General features: G+C 44.8%; 1 protein-coding gene across 3 annotated transcripts; it reads right to left on the bottom strand.

Moving 5' to 3' along the window:
* Positions 1-17: 17 nt before the first annotated feature.
* Positions 18-15,676, bottom strand: emp2 (epithelial membrane protein 2). 3 transcript variants are annotated; one of them, XR_012982600.1, is made up of 6 exons: positions 15,550-15,676; positions 2,674-2,784; positions 2,374-2,482; positions 1,929-2,069; positions 1,199-1,422; positions 18-970 (listed from the first exon to the last, which is right to left on the bottom strand). XR_012982600.1 is itself a non-coding variant. In XM_076266166.1 (5 exons), exons 2-5 carry the CDS (start codon positions 2,749-2,751, stop codon positions 1,253-1,255), a joined length of 498 nt encoding a protein of 165 aa, XP_076122281.1. In that variant the 5' UTR covers positions 2,752-2,784; positions 15,550-15,676; the 3' UTR covers positions 18-1,252. The 3 variants fall into 3 exon arrangements, 2 of the variants coding, with proteins under 2 accessions (XP_076122281.1, XP_076122282.1); XM_076266166.1 differs by having other exon boundaries at positions 18-1,422; XM_076266167.1 differs by lacking the exon at positions 15,550-15,676 and adding an exon at positions 7,416-7,551 and having other exon boundaries at positions 18-1,422.
* Positions 15,677-20,167: the final 4,491 nt, after the last annotated feature.

Genomic DNA, 20,167 nt, shown 5'->3' with positions numbered 1-20,167 from the left:
CAAACACAATGATGCACTTTAATGTAAAATGCGTTTTAATTATGACCACAAAAAACACTTTTCGAGCCCTGGCTGGGGGTCTGTCTCTTTGGAAATACAGGAAGAGGCGAGAGGTTGGGCAAGAGAGAAGATGTAAGCTGAGCAAAAGAAGCTGCCTTTGGCTGAGATTGCATCCAATTACAAACATTTGAAGATCCTAACCTACATAAACTACTTCATATCATATGCCAGAAGGAAATTGGTTTCAAGCTTTTGGGTCAAGAAATACTTCATTGCAAAAATATTAACAGCAACACAATGCATTTACTACACAATAAATACAGTCTTTGTCAAAAGTTGCTTAAATGTTTATGTATTACTTTTTATATATGACATTTGCAAGTCTTTGCTCATTATGAGAGGTGATTTGATGAGTTTTAGTCTGGGGTTCATACACAATCCTAACCACCTATTACTCAATATTCCAAATAATCCTAAAGCCCCAGGAGGTATTGGTCGCTAAATGTATAACGCATGATCTAAAACACAATAATAGATTTACTGATGCGTTTTAAGCTAAAATAAAGCAAAGTACAACAAAACATGCAATACAATTAAGAACTATGGATAAAACTCTAGAAAAAGACTAATTCACAAGAACAGGCACAATTATGCAGCTTTTCCCTCCAACCGTCAACAATTTACTCCATTTCAAGTATAGTCTAGTGCCCTGCCCAAAAACAACCTGACCTTATTTAGTTTTCCTTCTTTGGCTTTTCATTCATCTAATGGTCAAAGATGCTGCTGAGACTGCAGCCAGATGGCCATGTTTTGGAGAGGAGCTGTGTCCCGGTGGAATATGACTGGACCATGAACCTATAGCAAATGAATAAACTGCATAGTGGTTTTGTAAGTGCTTGTTCTTGAACAGGTTGAAGTATGGAGCATCTTTGGCTTCAAGTTTGCAAATTCATTCCCGGGTGTAAAGCTCCTGAAATCACAGCATTGCATATTTTCATGGATTTGATTCAACAATGATTTTTTTTGGAGGTTTTGTATTTTATTGACAAAAAAGGGTTAAAATTCTACATATCATACCATTTTCCTAATGAAAAAAAGATTCCAGTATACTACACTTAATAAGACGCTTTCTTTTGATGTACTTTTATATTTTCGGCATTTGGTATTTAAAACTACACATAAAAATAAGAATATTTACAGAGAAATTGCTCAAGGCAATATAGCTTCTTAGCGATGGTGAGGTGAGTTCTGTCTATTTGCGCTTCCTCAAAACTAGATACATCAGGCCACTGATCAAAGTCATGGGGAAGGCGATCCAGGCTAAGACGAAGGTGTAGCCATAGTTGCCCGTCTCCAACTTCTTTTCCTGGAAGGATGTGCGCTGGGCCGTGTAGATGGAGGCTCCAACCATCACACACAGTGCTGGGAGGGGACAGAGAAGGGAAAAGAACAAAGGCAAAAAGAAGGGCAATTTTGTCATTTTAGATTTTTATCAGGAAGATAGCTAGGTCTAAAATGGATTTGACCATAGTCTCTGAGCCACGTCTATCTGAGAGTTAGTTGGAATGTGTGTGTTGGAACAGTTCAGCTGGTGGACATGTAAGCAAAAATCAGATTCAAATCATTAGAACATTACTACTGTCTTGATTGTGTTATGAAGTGGGATTGGGAGAGCTTCTGTTGATAACTCTGGCAAATGTGTTGGTGTATTCTATGTGTTGGTGTATTTCTGTGATGTGTCTTATGTGTTGTATTGTCCTAAATGACCCCTTGAAAACGAGATGATTTATCTGAATTGGGTTCTTCTATAAAAATCGTTACAAAACAACTAATTATAATGCAATGGCAGCCTGTAAGTGACTTTGTGTGCTACTTTAAACCGTTGTCTTAAACAGCTGTTTCCCAAACCATCGAGAGTGAAGACTCACAAGACAGCAGCTGGATGATGGCAGTGAAGACAAAGCGCTCGCCCTGCTTCAGACGGAAGAGCTGCAGGATGAACACGAAGAAGCCCACACAGCACAAGATAGTGGACAGGATCATGGTCGCCTGCACAGCCTGGAGGTAGCCTGTTGCGGGTGGGTGGGGGGTGGGGGGGGACGGGTGTTACAGTGTGTCTCACTCTGATGTCTCCAGATGAATTATACAGTATACTCATGCCTGAACTCTCACATAATCCTAGGAGATTCTGTGCACGTGACCAATGGAAGCCAACAAAACAGACTCCTACATTATTGACAGCTTCCCCCCCCAGCTCGCTTGGAAACTATGTCCAGCTTTACATAAATCAGTGTGTATTATGCATGACTACAGATTGGCACATACTCATTCCGCATGCATAAGTCATAGGCGAGTGCTACTACTTTTGGATACCTGCTTCAGCGGATGCGCTGTTTGGTATGGGTCCGCAATGCGTGTTATTGCAGATGTACCACAGGTCAGCATAGAGGGGATTCTTCTCTGGTCCAGCAACCCACCAGGCCTAGTAGAGAGGAGAGAAAAGTTAAAGCAGGACGAGATTAGGACATATAAGATGGACAAGACAGATAAGAGGAGTCCCAATAGCAGAGGAAGAGGGACAGAGGCTTATAACTTATGCTTTATGCTATTATACTTTATTATACTTATTATATGATATACCATTAAAGGTAAGGCTGCCTGTTTCATACTCACATTGTTTATTGTTGCTATGAATAGAAGAATGGCAGAGATTATATGGAAGAGGATGATGAAGGCCAGTATTACCAACATGGTGGTGAGAACTCAGGACTAGCAGCGAGGAATCTGGAGACAAAAAGAACAAGAAAAGATCCGAACATCCGTCCATGAGACTATTTATATCTACAGAAGACGTAGACTACAGCTGCAAAACAAAACAAAAGACACCGAGTGAATTTGGCTAAATGCTTTAGAGAAGTGGAATGTATTCCTCAGTCTAAACTAAACACTTTTATGAAAATGTAACCCCCAGATTCTTTCCCTCTCTGCTTCCGTAAGCTAAGATTCATGAACCAAAGTAAGTACTGATTGTAGAAGTAACGGCTGCCATGTAATATGCTTACTTATTGATGTATAAAAATGTTAATACAATAAGCCTGGAAGTTACTTTACGGCCATAGTCTGAGCATAGAGACTGTGGATTGGGTTTTATGATTCAGTTAAGATACTGAAATAGTTATGTTGATGTACAGTACTTGCTACTGTAAAACACCCAAAGACATATGCTACTCAGCTAGAGGTGCCCGATGCAAGGAGAAATGTACTTTCTCTCTCTCTCTTTCTCTCTCTCTCTCTCTCTTTCTCTCTCTCTCTCCATCTCCCTGATGTGTGCAGCTCTGAGCCGTGGCTCCTCGTGTGTCCCAGGGGAAGGAGGGAGTGAGGGATCCATCCAGAGTGCAGCGGAACGCGCCACACGTTTGTCTGCTTTATTGATGAGGTAACGGTGTGGCAGCGGTAGCACTGAGATAGCGTCTGCTCCTCTTTTCACCAGCGGATACAACCAGTCACGGGCGCAAAGCCCTACGGCATGGACTCAGAGCCCGATGGGCCACACTGTTCAGGACTGAGGGCTGAGAACTAACATTCTGACAACCTCCCTCCCCACCACCACCCTAACCCTCACCTCACCTCACCCCCTATACACACACACACACACACACACACACACACACACACACACACACATCTCTGCATCACCCAAACCTCCAAATCTTGAGTCATTCTGGAAGCTCCGGGATTTATTTTCTTAGTCCTGTGTGTGTGTGTGTGTGTGTGTGTGTGTGTGTGTGTGTGTGTGTGTGTGTGTGTGTGTGTGTGTGTGTGTGTGTGTGAGTGTGTGAGAGAGAGAGAGAGAGAGAGAGAGAGAGAGAGAGAAGCCGAGTAAGTGAGCGGGACATTAAATATGTGCCCATTTGCATGATAGCACTTCATTTCCTGCTCTCTGAATCACTTCACCACATCCTGCGACACTAGCCAAATAAAGACCATAATATTGTGTCATGAAAAATCATTTCAGGATGACAAACATGTCGATTTGGGGCTCCAAGTGGCAGCGAAAATGGGACTTGAGATGGGGAAGAGAGAGCGAAAGAGCGAGAGGGCATCTGAGTCACTCAATGACTCAGTTCAATACACGCGAGGAAAGAAACAGCTCTCAATGACAGTTCATGGTGCCGCACTCGTCAAACCACTTGACTGGTTATCTCCGGCTGTAACAAGATCATTCCGAATGCGCTGCCTAATCATATGAGAGACATTTGCCGCAGCTCGTCCTCCACTTCATTCTCGTCTAATTTGCCAGAGTTCAAACTGGGCTGGAGCCATCTGCTATAAAGATCAGCGCCATTCATAACTGCAGAGCCAATGATTAAGCAGATCAACGTTTTTTCAGTCTTGCCCAACAACAACACAGACAAGAAGCGTTCTCCTCTTCGTGCATCCTCCAGTGACCCCTCTGTGAATTCTCTTTGGTGCGCAAGCCAAGATCCACTCCCTAACTACTGTGATACCAATGATTGAGGGTGTTAAAGAGAAGCTTGGCAGCTACAAATGGATTCATTCAAAGCAATATTCCCTGTTAATGAGTTCCGTTCATGGTAAAAAATTACTCACTCAATACACTACTCAACAAAGCATCATGAAGACTTATGGCTCTGGACAAAAACATTGTCATGGTGCTAGTTAATATGCTTAAGGCAATGAGTGTTAACTAATACTTCCCTGATGTAGACAAAGACCTCAGCAAACACCTGTGAATGCTGCGAAAGTAATGTGTATTCCTCTAGAATAAAAGATTTGACTAACACGTGTCACTAACTGACAGCCTGACAGTATGGCTTCCTGTTTACCAGCCTGCTGAAATCTAAAAGGTGATTTCCGCATGAGACTGATGAGCACATTTTCTGTGTTTGTCCTCAAAACAAACAAGCCTGACTGTGGGAGGATCCCTGTGTGAAATGGGCACGCCCCGTGTTCCCCGTTTTGGCACACGCGTGGCGAGCCAGCCGGCCCAGCCCAGCCCAGCCTAGTCAGCCAGCCAAGCAGGCATTAAGCTCCCGCCAACATGGAGTCACAATAAAAGCAAACCACATCAGCTGACAGGAAGCAGGCTCCCGCACTGGCCTCCGAGGCTTGCGGATGGAAGGGAAGTGCCCGAAGGGGAGCGAGAGAGAGAGAAAGACAGGGGGCCGAACCGTGGGTGGCGGGTGGACATCACACACACACACACAGCCAACCACACTTATCTGGCAACTCCGCGAAGCTCTCTACACCATATCTATAGTCCAAACTATAGTCCAAAGGATGCAGATAACACACAAGCACTATTTTTCATTAAAAACAACCCCCTGGGGTTGGGGGTGAGACCAATCGGAGCTGTGCCACCATCCAAGAGAGCCTTGGCTCCAAGTGTTGCTGCTGCTGCTGCTGCTGCTGCTGCTACTGCTGTGCTTTTTCCTGAAGTGTGAAGTGGTGAGGTGGAGCTGGGTGGGTGGCTGGTTGGTTGGTTGGACGGAGGGGCGGCGGCGTGGTCCCTGGTCCACACATGGTTCTCATTTTCTCCACAGATGCCTGGCCCTGAGACGGGGGTAGGGCGGAGCGAGCGATGGGAGGAGGCGGTGGAGGACGAGGAGGAGGAGGAGAGAGGGAGGGACAGACGGCTGGAAATGGAGGGAAAGGAATCTCCACAGAGGTGGGGAGGAAAACTAACCAAGAAAAGACAAAAGGGAGAGAGGAAGAGAGGGACATAGAGAGAAAGGGAGAGAGCAAATGAAAACATCCAGAAACCAAACTTTGCTGCTCTTGGCCGATCACTGCTGCACACGAGTGTTCTGGAATGACAGGATGCTAGTGCAGAGAAGCTAGAAATCGGAACTGGATGACTTCACTGGACACAACACTGTCTGAGTCAGATACAATCTATGGGAACTCTAGACAAGTTCAATACTTCCCTTTTTTGAATAGATTGTCAAGCAGTCCTGCAAGTTTTCACTTATTTTGACATTCTCCAGTTGGTGCACTCCGCTGTATCTTAAGGGCCTCACAACAGAAACACTGTTCTCCATAGATCTTGGCGATACAGAGGTCCCATTGGAGCTTGACTGTGTGGTGGTGGGGGCATGTTGCTTTAAGTCAGCTAAAATATAAAGGCAATTAAAGAAAGAGGCCCATGGAAACGCAAGAAGCCCACGTTCACTTTCACACATTTTCACACCCTGACTAACACAAACTCAGTCCCGGATGTGTCCTATCTCCTGCACTTGATTGTGTGCACACGCCCTAAAGGAACAAGCAGTCATTGTGGAGTTTTTTTTCTTCTTGCGGCTGTTGATAAAGAGCGTGAAAAAAGCCGGCTTTATGGACAATTCCACACAAGTCTCACAACACATAACAGCTATGTGCCAATGCTCACCCATGCATTCTTCAGATAAGTCCCCTGTTCTTAAAGCATGTATTACATGGGATATCTCATGTCATCTCTGTGCCACCACACTGGGACTTGGTCTCACTCACACAACGCACACAGCATTGCCCTGATGTAATCGTGACAAATAACCACAATTGATTGCAATATGCCGGCAATTAATCGCCAACGTAAACGGCCCCTGTCACCCAGCGCAGTAATTGACTCGCAATTACATTTTATGATGAATGAAATTTGTAGGACCCGTCCGTACATCAGAGTCAATCACCCACCCACTGTGGACCCTTAAGCTCCTGCACATCTGCAATGCAGCTGCTTTTGCTCATAAGAAGGTGGGGGGACAGGAAGGGGTCATTCCAGCTTTTAGTTGAGCCCCGTAATGGGGTAGGGGGCTATGGATCCTTTAAAAGTTAATGTGCGATGGAACATGAAGACCAGTGAGCGTTTGTCTTGGAAAAGGGGGCAGGATTACGCTGTGCTGTAAAGGGCTCCCTATCTGCAAGGCTGTGGTTTGGTAATGACAGTTGAGTTTCCCTCTCGAAGGTTTGTGGACCTATAAAATATCATTAGCAAATCAATTGGAGTCAGCTTTTTAGAGAGAGCTGCTGCTGCTGTTACTGTTACTGCCCTCTCTCTCTCTCTCTCTCCATCTCTCATACTCTCTCACTCTCTCTCTCTGCCAAACAACCTCATCTTGGTTCCCGCGAAGCTCGATGGAAAACGCTGACTTGAGTTTCACTTTTTTAATGTCTTTTTTTTTTTCATAAAACAAAGCCACAGTCGCCAACATGCTTCCAAATCAGCCACTGTTGAAAACAGACACTGCAGTCATGGAACAAATGATGGAAAAGCCAAAGGGAAAACTCCACGCTGCAAACGCCACCCTGCAAAGCTCCGTCTGTGGCTTTTAGAGAAAGAGAGAGAGAGAGAGAGAGATTTACATGTGTATATGTGTCATGGGCAGTCAGTGTCTGCCTCTCATTCACTCACTCACTCTTGCTCAGAGTTCTCCCTCTTAGGTCATGTGCCTGGTGCAACCCTGTTTCCAGCTGCTTGATTGACAGCTTTCTACTCAAGTCACGTGACTCCCAGGGTACAACCTTTCAAAGGGCTCTTGCTTTATCTGTGTGTGTGTGTGGAAGGAAGATAAGTGACACTTTAATATCAGACCATCACTATGACAAGAATATCATGTTGCATCATTTAGTCATTTACCTCAAACCATGTGGCAGATATTTAAATCTAACAACTCGTATTTCAGTGAAGCGATACATTCCGCCTGTACTCAACAGCACATACATGCAGCTCCCACTGTGTGGTGACCTGCCTGGGACCCAAGAGGTAAACCACAGTTAAACCTTAACAGTGTGATTTCTTACTCTGCGAGAAGCATTGGTATGGAAAAGAGACCGATGAGGGAGAGAGAGAGAGGGGGATCCAATTCAGCCTGAACAGTGGCCATCACACATCCATCACTCCGCACAGGAAACGTGTCTTTGACTCGGGGCCAGCGGCTGGACGGCTGACGATGCGCTCTCGTTTGCCTCTGGTATTTCCTCGTGAGCTTCACGGTCGGAGCTGCAGTGTGCTGCTGCTGCTGCTCACTTACAGGTCTCAGGTCTGCTGCAAATGCACAGAGCTGTACGTTCTGGAATGCAGCAGTCCCTGAGCTGAATCTGTTCTGGAGTCAGCTACCATACAGGTCAGAAGTTCACAAGCCTGCCTGCCTGTCACAGCAGTTGCTCCCAGCTGATTGATCAGCTCATTTTTGTCATGGTTGCCATTGTTGTCTTAGAGGTCTGTTTTAGTTATGATTACTTAAAGCTGTGTGTGTTTATATAAAAATGGGTGACCCCAAATTAACCCCTCTTGTCCAACTATTTGAAGCAAATTTACACACCACTTATAACCTCTGACTATCCATTTCCAAGGCCATTGAAAGCAGCTTCCCCAACAACCTGTAGCAGGCCTTTTGCATGAGCCTTATCAGTGCCGGTTCAGACCTCCATGGGGCCTTAAGTAAAATCCTGCTAAGGGGCCCTCCTACCTTAACTCTGAGGGCCAAAATCTAACTTGTTGCAGTTGTATCTAAACCAATAAAGCTTGACTGAAAAAGGCTATTGTAAAACCATTTACTTGTTTTAGAAATGTATGGGCCACTGATTAGCTCACCGATCAGTTTAGATGGGTCCTCGCATGTTTCTGCTGAAAAACTGCTAGTTTCATCTTGAGCATATTATGAACGTATTTAAAGTGAGGATTCACTTCCCTGTCAGGCTAGGCCAGCAACATGGGGGAGACGCGGAAGGGGGCCTTCATTTAACTTGCGGGGCCTTATGCAACTTCTGTAGTGTAAAGGGAAATCCGGCCCTGAGCCTTATCTCTACATTCATGCCATACATAAACACTATAGCTTTAAATTACGTGGAACAGCCAAGACAAGTACCCAGGTACTACTCCACACAAGCAATTTACAACCAGCCTCAATCCTATAACTTCACCTATGTTTGTGTAAGCGGAAGTTAGAGAAAGTTAAATGGCCGACAGAGAGATGCGCGTGGGAGCATCCCTGCAGGATTCTCCATCTTCCTCGTCTGTCACGGACAGGATGGGAGGATGGAGGTTGCAGATAAGGTTTTCTGGCACTGATGTTGCACATCACTGGGGCCACTCTGACTACAAGCAAGACCCATCTGCTCTGCAGGGAGGAACGCGCTGGCGGGCCCCCAAACCCGCAGACAATGATTTAATTACGATCAATATTCCCCGACACAGAGCAATCTTTTAAAAAGCCGCAGATATCTCGTAATGCATTTACTTTCATTTCTGCGTCTCATTGTAAACAGATGTGCCACACAAGGAGGGAGGACAACAGTAGCGACGGAGCTCCAACGCTTTCTTCTTCTTTTTTTTTTGCTTCGTTTTTTCTCCTTTTTTCGTTCAAGGTGTTTGTAGGCAGGGAGCCGGCGGCTACTTTTCAATTTGCCGTGTCAAATTGATGAAAATGTCCCTGCGGCACTCATCTTGGAAGCATTCTGTCAACTCTAATATTCTTCCTCCTCTCTTTCCGTCTCTCCTTCATTCAGTCTCTCCAGTTTGAACAATATATGTGAAATCAAAACTGTGATAGCCATTTTTCTTTGACAGCCCGTTCTTTGTTTCAGGAAAGACTTAGACAAAGGGCCATTTCAGTGCGAGTGGGGCTGCTTAGAGATGCCATGCCTGAGCTCAACACTGAGATATTTATACGGGCTTGTTTTTACTGCATAGGCGCAACTCCAACCACGCTTTAACACATTATTACTGTGGATGACTGGCCTGGAAGTGGAGGGTGGTAGCAGGATGGAGGGTGCAGTGGGGACAAACCTTGAAAACGTTCAGTCCAAAAGGAAAAATCAAGACCTTCGTTTTGTGCTGCTTGGGATGTGCCCCCCTCCTCCACCCCTCCCCTCCCACCCTCATCCTTGTTTGCCTGTGTGTGAAACACAACCCATCCTATACGCCATCATTTGTGTTTGCACAACAATGGCAGTGGCAGTGACTTTATTTTTAGAGAACACACAAAGGCCAAAAGTTCTTCCCTGGCATCAGTCCAGTGGGAGGGGAGTTTTTTTTTCAAGAGCCCTGTGCTGTTCTGGGTACAGTCCAAGAGAACGATAAGCCCCACCCTGTGCCTAGCCTCGCGCTGCGCTGCTCTGCTCTCCAGCCACTGTAACCCAGACAGGCCAGCTGAGCTGAGACTGACAGACAGGCGGCAGAAGACTAAGTGGGAAGGACAGGAAGCACCCTCAGTGAACAAGAATGCCGCGTCAAACAGGCATCCCAAACTCCAGCCCCGAGGCAGTGACTTGGCGGACAAAAGGCTCAGACTAAAAGAGAGAGAGATCTCAGACATTCACACAGAATGATGTGATGAACAGAAGATAAATGTTGCTTAAGTAGTGTTCTGCCTCATTAGTCTTATGGATCAGTAGTGTTGGCACAGACAGACAGACAGACAGACAGCATCTATCTGAGGGACTCCTACTCGCTCATTCATGACCAGGCAGAGGGGGAGGATGACGGGGCTGTTGGGGTCATGACCCCTGTGAAGCTGAGGGAATTCCTACAGAGTGTCTATTTCACAAGCACTACCAGACGTGTTCACATACACAAAGACACACACATAAACCTCCAGTTACACACACACACACACACATATATTTATGTGTATATATTTAGTTTTTTAAACAATAATTTGTATGCTCTTTGTGTGTTTTTGATTGGGAAGTAAAAACTATTCATGTCATTTTTTAAAGCATGCTCATTTTGCAGCATTTCTTGTTGCCAAAGATGGCAAAATGTTTTGCGAAGCACGGCACTCATGCACACCCACCCCTCCACACAAACAGAGAGAGAAAGAAACACACACACATGCACTTCCACTCTCAGTAGTCGTCTCGCTAGCTGCCTGCTGAGTTTAAAGCCTATCACCTAAAGCCTGGCAGCCCTGCACAGCTTTCATCTCCAAGGCATCTGCCACCAGAGGCTTGGACGTTCGGAAGTGTGAGCCCGCTGAAGGTTTGTACTACTCACTAACCCCCCCCCCCCCCCCCCCCCCACACACACACACTCCAACAACCCTCCACCCCAAGCGCTCACCCCACAGAACAGCAGAGTCCACAACCGACTAGTTCAGCAGACCGGCACCAGGTCAGGGCCAGTGCAGAGCCAGATGCTAGCCGGGTCTGGTTCTGGTGCTCGTTGCCATCTGGGCAGGTGCTGCCTGTCTGCCTTGGTTTTCACACAGCATTCCGCGCTTGACGGGGCACAGGCATGAGTAATGGCTCCCACATGGAGGCCCCAAACAGACGTGACGGAGCCCAAAGAAAAAAAGAAAGGGAAAAAAAAAAAACTAAACACACACACAAGAAAAGAAACCATGAATGCCCCACGGAGGCGGATCTGTTTCACGTCGCCAACGCCAATCTCCCCTCTATCTCACACTTGCTGGGTCCCAGCCAAGTAACTTTCATCTCTGACTAGAGAGCCTTCACACAGAGAGAGAAAGAGAGAGAGGATGTTTTTTCCAGCTTATGGTCCGTCCCTATCGAACAGAGAGGAGCGAGAGCAAGAGAGAAGAAGCGAGGTGTGTTTATGTTTGCTAGAGCTCTCATTTGCTGAATCGGCGAAACGCAAGACTAAACATTTTGGGTTTATTTTGCTCAAGAGTGCGATGGGCCGCCAGGGGCCGAGGCGCTCCTTGATCTACGGCCTCCTCAGTGGCTGCTTGGCGTTCGCTCCGATCGCTTTATGCAAGGAGCAGATGCCGCAAGAGCGCACTGCATAGTAGCGCCAACAACTGACCAGGTTTATGGAGAGCCTAATAGCAAAGCCATATGTGTCTGTGCTCCTCCTAAAAGTGTGCGGGTGTTTGTGTCAGCCCTCAACCAGACACCACTACTCCCCCTCCCTTTGCATTGTAGTGTTACGGTGCAGTGCACTAGTGAGTGACTGTCTCCTTTCACTGTGTGTGTCTTTCCTCACGTCTGAAAGAGGAAGACAAATACCTCCTCCCCATACACAAACACACATCAACATGAACGTCTCTGCAGTGCGGTAAGATTGTTTGAAGATGCTGCCCTTGCCCTTCCCCCCAGTGTATACATAACATATGTACGTCTGTGTGGTTATTTGAAGCCATGTGCATGTCTGTTCTTGCTTCTCTACCCCTTTGTATTTTACTGCCCCCTTTTAACATGTTTGTGTATATGTATATGTGTGTGTGTGTGTGTGTGTCAGCCTGTCTGACTGCTGGCAGACAGCATTGAGGCTGCCTTGACCCGGCGGGCTGGGATCGTGCACGTGAGCAGCAGTTCCACCTCCATGCGGTTCTGAATCCAACAAACGTTTGCAAGACATCTGCAATTTATCGCCTCACTCATGGGAACCACACAGGCTGCCCAAAACACACTGTGCCAGATTAAAGAGCTCCAACTTTCAGCTTCTCTCTCTCTGTCTCTCTCTTTCTCTCTCTGTCTGTCTATCTATCTCTCTCTCTCTGTCTATCTCATTCAATCTCTATCCAACTCTATCTGTTTATTTAAGGCCACTGGACACTGTACTATATTTTTATATACCCTTCATAAGTCACACACAGACACACACACACAATTTAGCCACCATGTAAAGAAATGACGAACACCAACTGAGAGAAGCCAAGGGGTCAGGCAGGAGAGAAACAGAGAGAATGCAGAGGAGTCTGCAGCACATGACCATCTGTCATCACCTGTTCCACTGAAACGCTGTAATGTGTGACTCAGATTAAAAAAAAGACATTGAATTAATTTCCCTTTCTTCTCCACCTCCTCACACACACATTCATACAAACACACGTGCACACACACACACACCCTTGTGACCTCTGCTCCATGTTCATTAACAACAGATGGGTTGTATCCACATTCTTTCTCTGACTGGCAAAAACAAACTCGAACTGGTTGACACAAACTTTAGAGGACACAAAAGAGAATCCAGACTTTGCTTGAACTTCCCTTCCAGTGTGCTAGCATTCATGCTCAACACTGAGCTTTGGAGAGTGAGCATTCAGTCTCTCAATGAAGCTCATAGTGTTGACAGGGGCATGTTCAGGGGGGCGTCAGTGAGTGCTGGTATGGCTCTAAGGTATCTCACAGCAACATATCATCACTCTATTGTCTGATGGGGAGAAAACCAGTCACCGGCATGCTATCCTGAGATCTGTTGTGAAAGCACAAAACAAGACAAACAGAATGACAAAAAAGAAAAGCCAAAATGCCTGCATTTTCCTCGGGCCCGGTCTTTGCTCTAGCGGAGTCAACCTCCCCCCCACCACCACCATACTCACACACACACACAGAGAGTATAAAGATAACAGTGGTGATCAGGCCCTGAGTACATTGGCTGCTCTGCTTTGCCGTCAGCTTTTAGAATCACAAAAGGGCCGCAAGCTCAGCCTGGCTCGCAAATAGAGGGAGAGGCTCTTTCCTGATCCGAACGTTGACAAGCCCCCTATTCTGCCCTGACTGGCCAGGCGCAAAACTCGCCACCTAATCTCAAAAAGCCCTGCAAGCAGCACTTTTATGCGTGAGTATGCCTTTCGCTATGCCAATGGGAGGTATGATTTCACTCTTCGCTGTTTTTTTTGTTATTTTTTTTTTTTTTAAAAGAAAGGGTGTGTAAGTTGGGGGGACTCGTTAGCACGAGTTTCACATAAACCAGAGAACACAAAGACAGAACACTTAGTGAAGTGGCGTGATGGGGAGTTGAAGAAAAATAAAAATCCCACACATCACACGTGTTTAGAAAATGGAAAATTAACACATGGAAAATCAGAGTCTGCCTATTAGCTCATGTGAGCCATTGGTCATTTAACTGGCTACATGTCACTTCTACGTTTGCCATCCGCCCGATTTCACAGGGAATTGCAGCTATTTTCCAATGCTGGCTAAAAGGCCTCTCTCACTCTCATATCTCCAGGGATGCTCTCAGCAGCAGAGTCAGGCTCAGAGTTAAGGCCTATCTGTGAGTGGCTCTCGGGTAATGTCTGGGATAAAATGCCACAGAGGCGAGAGGAGCAGGAAGAGACGTGCGATGCAGCATAAATAGTGACACCTATGGAAGCTCACACGTAGCATAAGGGCCCTCGAGAGATTTCCCTCCAGCAGCCGCTAGTCAGGGCCTGGAAGCCTGCCAGCTGAAGATACAATGAGCTGCTGCCACACAACCTAGGGATAAGCATCAGGCCGGCATGCCGGACCGTCGGATTGAGAGCCCATAAATCACACTAAAGAGGGACGTCCAGGGGAAAGAATAAGTGCTCCTTTATCCCTCGCTTTCTTTGCTCCTGCCACTTTTTTGTTTGTTTGTTTGTTTGTTTCTCAATGCTTGTTGTGAACGTTCGTTTTCTGCCTATACTGTAAGTGTGAGAGAGACAAGAAAGTAGTCTGAGGCAGAGCACAGCATGCTGCGTGGTTTGGTGTGGATCGTGGCGGCCATACTGGCTTTTGTTTGTGCACTAATCCCAGAGGAGCCAGGCCTCCGGAAATCCACGATGCTGCGAGGGCGAGACCACTCATGAAAACACAACACGACTCCCCAACCCCCAACACTCACTGCACACATGTGCCAGAGAGACAGAGAGAGGGATGGAGAGAGAGATAGATGGAAAGAGAGGTGACCACCTCACAAACAAGTGAACAATGATGATACAAGAAAGTATATCAGTAGAGATTTTATAGCCTATAATAACTTTTTGACATTTTTTTGTTTGTTTGTTTGTTTACACAAACGGGTCACAAATGAAACTGAATTGCATCTAATGTGCTCTGAAACCTATTAATTCACCCACACAAAACACATGGTTGAAAGAGTCTACAGGTCTATGAAAAAAGAACACATGCACTCATGAAGTCAATTAACAAAGGGCAAATGGGTAAACAAAACAAAGCTGTTTACAGAATGTTGGCTTTGCCTCATTGAGTTTGATCACACCACTTACTATGACGACCTTGTAAATTGACACCAGGGGGCGTCATACCAGACACCAGGGGAAAAAAAAGTTCATGTGGTAGGTAAAAGTTTGAACTCCGACTATTTCTCCACTAAAGTAGTCTAGACAGTCGATTTACGTTGTTTATTATAGCTCAGCCAGATAGTTATTCGAGCTTATTACTCTTTCTTTAACAAAAACACTCAAATGACAACACAGTATTCTGATGACGCCTAAATAAACACTTTAAATTCCTCAATATAATATTAGTTTCACCAGACACTGCAAACTATAAACACAGCACCAGACAAATTCCTATTGCTTCGGTGGTTCAATTAGCGCCATCAGCGCCGCGTCCCACACGCTCACGCAGTTGACAACGCCCCTTTCACCGCACGCTCTGAAAACTCCAGGCAACCTCAAACTTTTAATAGGCTATCACACAGGAAACTATGCCAGGCTTCTCGTTAAGCTTTTGATATAGTAGGCTAATATTCATCTCTAAAGTAGCTTATCCAAAAAAGTAAACGGTCACTAACACACTGTCTAGTGGCAGCCTATTCCAGGCGCAAAATAAATTAAGTATGTTGAGTAGCCTAAACAAATAATTAATACTTACAGATCAGAAGAATTAAAGAATTCAGAGTATGGCCTTCTTTTGGTCAAAATGGTAAGACGTGGAGCCTGAATGATGTGTAGTGAGTAGCCTAGAAACGTGACCAGGGGCAGGGAGTACTGTAGTAATAGTGAAATGAGCAAAAGTGTGGGGCTCCTCCTCTCCCAAATTGTTCCTGCCCAGTACTGGGTGTGGTCTGGAATTTAATACTTGTTGTGCTGCAGATGGAGAGGTGGGAGGGGATTGGCATCAAACCAGTTGGTGTGTAAATGCTATTCAGAGTGACAAAGTGATGGAAGAACGTGTGTGAGACCTTGTGAAGTATGCTTATCTTTGCACATTTTTTTTTATCTTCTATTATTAAAACCATGGCAAAATATTTAAATTTATGAAGTGTCAAAACTGCATATATTTACATGATAAGGTTCCATGTTATATTGTGAGCTACAAATTCAAAAAGTTTTGTTATGTTAGTAATGCACAGATGGGAAAGTCCACTGTCTTGTGGTGTGTGGTTGAGAATCACCGTTTGGGTTTGTGGGAGTTGGTGAGCGGGCTTAGGTGCAGTCCTGCAAATGCGCGGCTGTTCAGAAGAGGAGAAACTAGAGTGCAGAGCTTATCCTGTTTCTCTGTCCTCCTGAGCAGGAGGCAAGGAACAGGAAGGGACTAGAAGGAGATTTACTCACAAAGGAAGCAGTTAAATCTTGCTGCTTCGCCCCCCGAAATTCAACCACTGAGAACTCTTTTCCCATTTCTGCCCACTTCTCTCTCTCTCTCTTTCTCTCTCTCTCTCCAGCGCTCTCTCTATCCACCCCATAACCCCCTTCCTGTCCATTACTTTTGAATGACTGAAAGCATAACTGTCATGCTTTTACACAGTGCAGAGTAACTGCAGTATTACTGCAATACAGTTGTCTATTCTTGAAAACTTGAAATGTATTTTCTCCTCGAACTTTCCGTCAAGCTTCCCAATGGCCTTTTTTTTATCCAGAGTTCACATCTGTCATGAAGTCGCTCCAGCACTGTGCCTCTGTAGATATCATATCATCTGCAGCTTAAAGGCTGGGTCTTTTCATTTCCCTTTCAGTGCTCCCTTTTGCATCCATAGGTTCCTGTCATCCCCACCTCCCTCCCTAGGTTTCCTGATTCCACAGGCTTTGCTCTCTCTCTCTCTCTCTCTGTCTCTGTCTGTCTCATCTCATCTCATTGCTCACAGTAAAGACCAGCATCATCCATTTCCTGTCAGCACTAGTGCCATCTCAGAGTTCCTCCTGCTTCTTGGAAGCATTGGTATATTCTCTGTTGTGTTTAGAGGGAACAGCAGATAAAAGCGAATGCTGTGAAAAAGCATGGAGGAGGAATGCACACACAAGTAGAGGCGCTTGTCCTTGATAAAGGATGTGCGTCGAAATGTCGGTCATTAATACATGTATTAAGAGATCAGTGTGCGATTGTTTTTAATTTAAAAAGCGAATGCTTTGACAGGATACTATAGGAGCAGACAGCATGCGTTAGAGTGTTTATTTGGAGTCCATACCCCCCCCCCCCCCCCAAACACACCCACACACACACACACTGGGAGCATCTGTTGCCATCGATCATTATGGCAATGGTGATGTCCTGGAATGCACTAGATGTATGCAGAGCCATGAGAAACATGTTTTCATGCCAGTTACAGTATGTGTTTCAAGTGTTTTTGACAATGATCTGTGGAGTGAGCCCTTCCCCTCTGTCTTTTGTTGATTTCTGATTTTAGACTCATCATGCCATATGGATAGACATTCAACATCCCCCAACTCTACCCTTCCCTTTCTTTTGCACATCTGTCTGTACAGTATATTTATTCTGTATTGTTTGCAGTCGTTTGCTGTCTTCTCCAAATATCAAACACATGTTATTGTTTTTCCCTGAGAATACACACATTTAAATCAATAAACCCCTTTATTCTCTGTCTAAAAAGCATTTCAACAGAGTAGCTCAGTGTTTGTTGACCATCAATATGTGATGCAGATGCTTTGTTATTGCATTTGTATTATTTGAAAACTGGAAATGCACAAGTCATTCTCATTGTGTGTGTGTGTGTGTGTGTGTGTGTATGTATGTATGTATGTGTGTGTGTGGTGTGCGTGCGTGCGTGCGTGCGTGCGTGTTTATATAGTTCATTCTCAGAGCCAGCGAGTTTGCACAGGAGAGATCTCTGCACTCTCCACTCCGAGTGCTCTCTTTTGTGTCTGAACTGAAGGTCAGGGTGGAGGTTCAGTGAGAATCCCCTGCAGTGTAACATATGCAGGTGGTAAAACAGGTTCTGCTCCTCCCCTACCTCGCATCCTGCTCGGATCTGGTGTGGAGTGTCCAGACTCTCTCAAAAGCCCAGAAGGAGAGGGAGAGAGAGTGCGCTGCCTAGAAGAGGGAGAGTGAAGGAGCCTGGCTCTCTCACTACTGACGGCTACCCAACACCCAGCTGAACACTCACTGACTGGGTTTATCAGCTCAATGTTGGCTGACCTGTACAGGTGCCAATCAGTGGGATTGCACACTTGCAGAGTGTATTCAGAGAATATTCAGCCACACATATTTATATATATACTGTATCAGTGGCCCTTGGTAAAATGTGCTTTATTAATTAATTAAGACTTTTAACAAATGCAATTAGGCCCACATATTCAGACAAATTATGACCCTTGACTCTAACTGTAATTGCATGTTGTAATAACATGTAGCTCTACAAGAAGGGCATTGAACTAATTAATTAGATCATTAAAAATGAAATGCACAAGCGACCAGACGGTGGGCCCACAGGTTTGGCAAGCTCACTGTCTGTAGGAGATGCAAATTAGATATGAAAATAAAATTCCTAATGAAATGGCGGTATGGAACCAAAATTCCCATCCCACTACCTGTAGCAGCACCAAGGTTGCACATGCAGTGTCCACCTCAATAGTTGGAGCCTCTGGTAAATACCATAAAAGAGGTGTATAAACACCTTTAAGCAATTTGTCTTAGTCTTACAATAAGTCCTTTCCAAGACTAATACAGATTTTCTTCTTGTGGACTGACTTCCTTGATCCCAATCAGTTCGATTGCATTTGTTATTGTATACTGTATATTATAGTTATTGCATGCATAGAAAAGAGAAGGTTATGTCTCCTCTTAACTAACCCTGCTTGATGGCAAATAGGCTTATATCCCCAAAGGTTGGCATGTTCCTTTAAGGCATGGGATCAGTAGATTTTTAAATCATCAACTTCCAATGATATTTCTTAATTTTTATTAAGAGGAAACCCCTTGTGATGCAACTTCTGCACACTTACCAATCTAACGACTTTTGCCATTTCTTTCCATTTGGGTTGCCCAAATGAACTGGGAAAAGATAATATTTTAGAAAATGACAATTTACTGAGGTAGACCACAATATGTTTCAGCTGGTTATTTGGGGTGATTATTGCGACTCTGAAGGTGGCGATACATGGGACAACTTTTTGAGCAATGCTGCTGTGCAACCACATCACCGTTTCCATGTGTTCTCATAAGATGATCATAAAAAATGCCCTTATGATTAAAGTACTCCAGAACAAAAAAGTACTCAGGAACATTGCCCAGCAGCAATACTGCTCAAAAAGTTGCTAAAAAGCATTTTTTAATTATTTATGCCACTGTGAAGTCTTCAACTACCTGTGTAAATTCTTTATCCTGTCAGCACAAATGAAATGTGCAGGATGGCTCACATCTTGAGCGTAAAGATAGCTAGTCCCTGAGTGAGGATGCTGCTTTTATTTCAGTTTAAGACAAATAACGATGAAGACTTGGAATATATTGGACAGATATAAAAGTGAAGCAATTAACTAGTATAAATAATAATGAGAAGTCTGGAAAAACAAGTTGTCATTAAAATACAAAAGAATTGAGACACTCCTGTATGAAGTTTAGAGCCTTTATTTAACCCTGGCTGATATATATTTCAACTAGAATTCTTTATCAGAGCATGCAAGACAAGTTCTCATTATTTGGGTAATTCAATGTATACTGTGAGTAATTATCAGTAAGATAATAAGAGACAATAATCAAGATGTTCTTATGGACTGGAACTTTGACAAGCATGCCTGGAAAAGGACGAGGTGTGTTGATCTTGCCCACATGCACAGTATAAGGAGGGTGGTAAGAGAACCAGAGAGTTCCACAGGGATCTGTGTTGGAAAGTTCTAAAAAAAAAAGTAGCATCTCAGGGTCACCAAGTCTAATAAAAGACACGCCAAGGAAAGCATTTCACATTGACATTGTTAATGACATTGACATTGTTAATGGTTACTGGAGGTTGTCCTAAATCGAGTTCAATGGTGAAATGAACATTGTGTTGTTTAGCAACAAATACTCACGGTGGGTTTGGCATACATAGAAGCATGACTATACTGAAAAGAACCCCATACGAATATGCTGGAGGGTCTGGGATGTTGTGGGGCTGTTTTTATGAAAGGCCATGGGAACTTCATTACCTAGGGATTCCGCAAAGATAATGGTCTCAAATCCTTTGCTTTGCATTCTCCAACTGTATAGGATGTCATAAGAGAGGCAAAGAGGGGCATTACGAAGTATTAAATACAGGGGTGCTGGAAATATATTTATT

This window comes from Alosa pseudoharengus, unplaced genomic scaffold (genome assembly GCF_046254945.1).
Source record: "Alosa pseudoharengus isolate Yale_2024_CS ecotype anadromous, Long Island Sound unplaced genomic scaffold, YU_APseudo_1.1 YU_APseudo_1.1_scf_4, whole genome shotgun sequence".
In the NCBI taxonomy this organism is placed as follows: domain Eukaryota; kingdom Metazoa; phylum Chordata; class Actinopteri; order Clupeiformes; family Clupeidae; genus Alosa; species Alosa pseudoharengus.
The sequence above is the reverse complement of the archived record's forward strand: the minus strand, read 5'-3'. Positions and strand labels throughout refer to the sequence as shown.